The 5,390-nt window shown below is 42.6% G+C and overlaps 1 protein-coding gene across 1 annotated transcript in view; it reads right to left on the reverse strand.

Annotated features, from left to right (window-relative positions):
- Positions 1-5,101, reverse strand: part of LOC104470982 (retinol dehydrogenase 7-like) — a 6,058-nt gene extending 957 nt beyond the window's left edge. Inside the window, 5 exon segments of the mRNA XM_010086165.1 lie at positions 155-318; positions 2,050-2,181; positions 2,183-2,306; positions 3,907-4,167; positions 5,086-5,101. Of these exon segments, the coding sequence (XP_010084467.1) occupies positions 155-318; positions 2,050-2,181; positions 2,183-2,306; positions 3,907-4,167; positions 5,086-5,101 (697 nt within the window).
- Positions 5,102-5,390: the final 289 nt, after the last annotated feature.

Below are 5,390 nucleotides of genomic sequence, written 5' to 3' on the forward strand. Positions count from 1 at the left end.
ATCCTGTGTTTCAGTGTGTGCCATTGCCTTGTGTTCTGTCCCTGGGCACCACTGAAAAGAGCCTGGCTCTGTTGTCTTTGCAGACTCCCTTCAGGTATTTATATACATTGATAATATCCCCCCTGAACTTTCATACAGTTCTTTTTCTACTTACATTCAACAAAGTATTTTTCTCCATAGGAGTACCTGATCTTAGGGGTCAGTCTGTTACAAAGTCTTAAGAGGTCTCTCTCAATTACATCTGAATTAGCTGCTTCTGTCATATAGAAACCATGCTCAGCAATGCTTACTTTCACTCCAAAATGCTACATGTCTATCCTAGAAGAAAAAAAAAAAAACCAGTAACAATCCCTGACCACCCAATAATGGCATAAAACACTAAGTAAGTTGAAAGTCTGTCACATAAATCACAGAATCATCGAATGGTTTGGGTTGGAAGGGATCTTAAAAATCGTCTAGTTCAACCCCCCTGCAGTGCACAGGGACACCTTCCACTAGACCAGGTTGCTCAAAGCCTCATCCAGCCTGGCCTTGAACAGTTCCAGGGATGGGGCATCCACAGGTTCTCTGGACAACCTGTTCAAATGTCTCACCCCTAACATCTAATCTAAATCTACCCTCTTTCATCTTAAAACCGTTAGCCTTTGTCCTGTCACTACAGTCCCTGATAAAGAGTGCCTCCTCATCTTTCCTGTAGCACTTTCATTTCAGTGCTGGAAGGCTGCTCTAAGGTCTCCCTAGAGACTTCTCCAGGCTGAACAGCCCCAAGGCTCTCTCAGCCTGTCCTCATATGGGAGGTGCTCCAGCCCTCCCATCATCTTTGTGGCCCTCCTCTGGACTTGCTCCAACAGGTCCTTGTCTTTATTATGTTGGGGGCCTGTCGTGGGTTAAAGACCTGGATGCAGTAGTCCAGGTGGGCTCTCATGAGAGTGGAGTAAAGGGGGAGAATTGCCTCCTTCCGTGAATATTTGAGACTTTAATTCTTGTATTCAAATGTCAGAATAATTTTTAGAAGTTCAAATTAGCTTCATAGCAGTGTACCTGTCCTGTAAAAGCACACTAGGCAATTAACTCTGAGGAAAAAAAGCACTGTCAGGTAGATTTACAGCTCTCTGTGTGGTTTATATTGGACTGGTGCAAGCCAGCTGCATCTTAGCCAAGTATTATCAAACTAAAACTTTTGATTATTTCAAATATGGTTGCATTTTTTTCAGCTTCCAGCAGGAACAGATTATTAAGGTGCCTGGGAAAAAGTAGAAGTGAGCAATTGGATTAGAACTTTATTCTCCATCATATGGTTAAATTGCTATGGTGAAGTGATTAAATGCTAGTCGAATAAAGGTTAGTGTGTTTTCTGGTAGCATGGTTCCCTCTATGTAATTTTGAGTTGCAGTACGACTCCTTTGGGATGAAAATGGCCTCTTTGTCCCAAACTGTGCAAAGGAATGGGTCATGTGCACATTAGCCATTAGTTTCTATTATATTTCCTTGGGAAATACACTTTCTTTATACAAGCATTCATAATGGTTTGCAACCAGCTTTCCCAGTCCTTGTGAGGACTTGACTCAGTGAGCTAGGCCTTGGCCTTCTCAAGGCAGTACAACACAACTGGCTTCAGTGGAGGCTGCTCAGCTTAATTTTCTGAAGTTACAAGTACCTTCGGTAATGTGGTTGCTGCCTGGAATCACCCGTCTCAGATTGTTGTGGAGCATTAGAGCAAAATAACAAAGTACAATTTTCCCAGGAAACTCTGGGTGTCTGACCAGGCTATATGTATATGGTTTACTTCTGTTTACGCAGTGGATTCACACGCCCTGAAGCTGCATGCTAGCCATTTGTCCAGGCTGTGAACATTTTTCCTAATGCAGTGTCCTGGTTGATCTTTTAATAGCACTGGAGACTGAAATCCCCAACAAATGACCAACATCCTCTTATTTTCCTTTGCCCCATTAGGCAGAGAGAAAACGAGAGAGGCAAACATGCAGTCACCCTTCGTCAGCACATCTGTAATCTGTTCTTAGATTAATTCATGTATTTCTACCTACTCACTGTAAGGTGTCAGAGAAAGCTTCCATACCCCATTTGGACAGGCTGTAGCTACTCCCTACAAAAACCATGAGGCCTTTGGTGTTAATTAGATTGACTACTCTTCCCTCAGCTTTTTACAGAAGTGGCAGAAGCTTCAATCAATCCCGGCAGACTAACATCCAGCACTGAGTGGAAGTCTTCAATCCTCAGCCAGTCAGTGGGTGCTACAGATGCTGTTCCTTCAGCACTGCTCACCAAATGAAAAAGCCCTAAGAGGACTGCAGAACAAGTATGTGGCAATATCTTACCCTGGAGTTTCGTATGCAGCATTGGGAACCAAGCACACGGTCTGCAGAAACTTCAGTGAGATTAATACAGTTGTTTGGGGTTTGCTTGTAAATATCTAGATCTACTCTGTACACCTTTTGTGTACACACAATTTGCTGAAGGCCTCAGGCAATGGCTCTAAAAGAGCATGGATAAAGTATTAAAGGAAAACTATTTCAGCTGAAGATATGGGCCACCATACTAGGCTTTATTAGCCGGATCTGCTCAAGTATGTGGGCTCCTAATACGCACTTACATTCTTGTGAAAATCAAATAGACTACATAAAAGTGGAGACACTGATTTTTCTGTGTTGGGGTCTAAAGGTCTGAACCAGACGTGGAATTAGTCAATGCTTCTAAAAATATTAGCTTAACCCTGTTTATTGATAACACTGCTTTACTACCTTATAAATTACTTGAGGAACTTTAGATAAACAGTGACACTTCCAAGAGTTTACTGAGCACAGCCTGTGCCTGAAGAGAGAGCACTCAGCCTCCATAAGGAGTTTCTCAGACTGAGGTGACAGCGTTAGCAGTGGCCACCCCAACCGAGAACGTGTGACTTTCTGCAAGCTGGAAGCAGGGGCCTGCCAGAGGAGGTAAGCACTAATAATTATGTTGTCCTTGCCCTCAGTCACTGCATTCAAGAAAGGTCTGGAGCTGTCATGGTGAGGCCAACAGTGTTTTACAGCCTTTGAGGAGAAAGTCCTACCGGTAGAAGATACATGTTTTGCTGTTTTAGCCACTTAAGTAATTAATGAGCTACTGAATATTTGGTATAACTGTGTGTTACTGCTAGTGGTTGTAGTTCTGTGATCCCCTTTGGCGGCCCTTAACAATGTCTAGTCTGAGCTATCAGTGCTGAGAAAGAAAACATGTATTGCCATGATTGAATATATTTACCACACAGATCTTTTTATCACCCTTTGCCAAAACCAACACTTAAGTCTTGTTTAACTCCACTTCATGGTATCCAAGGACAAACTCTTTTAGACAAGTGCTCAGAGGTGTATGATAGCAGTAGTGAGAGCTACCTGTGTAACAACTCTAAGAAAAGAGGCCGAAATGCAAGTGTTTCACTGACAATTACTGTCAGTGCAATTGTTGTTGTGTGCATTGCAAAAGTCAGACTTATTCAGCCATGCAAAAACACTCTTCTGCTTACTAGAGGAGGGCTACAGAAGCACCGCACCAGCCGTGGGCTGGTTTTATTGTCAAGAAAGTTCTTTCTGGTACCACTTAGCAGCTTTCTCCCCCTGAGATTCTTCAACAATTCCAAAAAGAATCTGAAAAACACACCTGGGAATGGTCTGGTTTAAATAGACTGAGCAACCAGATTTAGGCACCCTGTTGGTGAAAGTGAAAGGAAGCCCAAAAGCATTGCGGGAGAGAATCTCTTTGAACTATGAAATATCAGAACTGAAGAGTGAAAGCATTTCATCAGTAAGATGAAAAATGCCTCTGCGGAGAGTGGTGAGGCACCAGAAATTATAGCTAGACCAGATTTGGTTATATTGAATAATTTTTCTGGGAAATTACCTTGCCACTTACCACTGCCAGCCATCTCTTTGGTCACAAACACCACAGCCCTGGCAATGCCGTTGGAGTCAGCTAAGTTCAGGTTTGCTGTCTTCAGTGAGAGTGAGGAGCAGGACCGTAGCTCTTGGCCTCCTTTGTTTGTAGCACATGCAGCAATGACATCCCCAATGAAATCCCCTTTTTCAAGCCATTTAGCCAGTGAGTTTCCAAGTCCGGTGTCACAACCTGTTATGAAGACATGCTTTCCACTCACGTTTCTCCCTCTGTGACTGTCTGTGACAAGACAGTAAATGATAAGAAGAAGTATGGAAGCCAAAATTGCTACGTGCACTGAACCTGAAAGTGAGAACTGCAAGCAGATAAGTTAATTACCTGAAAATGCAATGAAGCAAATGTGCTCAGCGAGCCCCCCAGATTCCTCAGACACAATTCCCGTAAGGGGCTTTGTTTCTGGTTGGAGCCCTTCCAGCTCACTGTAAGTTCGGGGGCAGTAGGGATGGAAACTTTGGCACAATGTGATCGGGATCCGTGAATAATACGTGCCTTGGCAAAACCTTCCCTATCCTCCTTTTCAACAGATTTCCACTGTTTTCAAGCTTTGCTGACCAAGATTTCTAGTCAAACCGGGCCTTTCAGGAGGTTTCAGATGGAAAGAAATGACCATGTCAGTTCTCACAGTAGCATCTGGGTTTTTTTGTCGACATTGGTGATTATTTGTGCTAATACTGGAGAGAGGAATTCCTCTGGGAAGAAGGATGATTCTCTTTGACCACCTGTATGATGCCACCCAGGCTGCTCTTCTAATTTGTAGCATGGAAGCAGAGTGACCCCAAGAAAAACCAGGAAAGCCTAAGCGGTAGTGGTGGGTCTGGTGACTAATCTGTTGTGTGACTCGTGTTATGTGATGGTCAGTGATCTGTTCTCTGACAGTTAGACAAGGTAGACATTGGGGCAGTGCCCTGAGTCTTTTGTCTCCTTTCTCATTGCCTGTTTAGCACTGATAAATGGCACAGTAGAATATATTATATAGGAAGAGTGTTTGTACAAAGAAATGGGGAAATGCATGGAGATGTTACCCTCAAAAAAAAGAAAAAAAAGCACTGAGGGAGCACAAGGCTTCCTAACTCTGATGGGGAGGATACTGTTTGCTTATTACAAAAATTTTTGATAAATGTAGAATGCAGTTCCTACCTTCTAAAATCTTCATGATAGATTGCTGTTTTTCTATTTGTATTTTTGGTTTGTGCAAGAATTAAACCAAAATAACTCATTAAACCCAATATTTACGGGAAGGCTGGTAAGCATTTTCCAAACATCCAGTTAAAAAGAAACATTTTACAGGTGCTAAGCAGTTACCTAGGCCCTAGTTACCTACATATGTGCAGAGGGGCAGACATCTGGCCTTTAAAATGTGATTGTATTCAAAGAATGAAGTGATACTTAAAAAGGAATTTGTAATTATCTTTAAATCCTGAAAGTACTCAAAGAGGAAGAGG

Source organism: Pterocles gutturalis, unplaced genomic scaffold, assembly GCF_000699245.1.
Source record: "Pterocles gutturalis isolate BGI_N339 unplaced genomic scaffold, ASM69924v1 scaffold6981, whole genome shotgun sequence".
NCBI lineage: Eukaryota > Metazoa > Chordata > Aves > Pterocliformes > Pteroclidae > Pterocles > Pterocles gutturalis.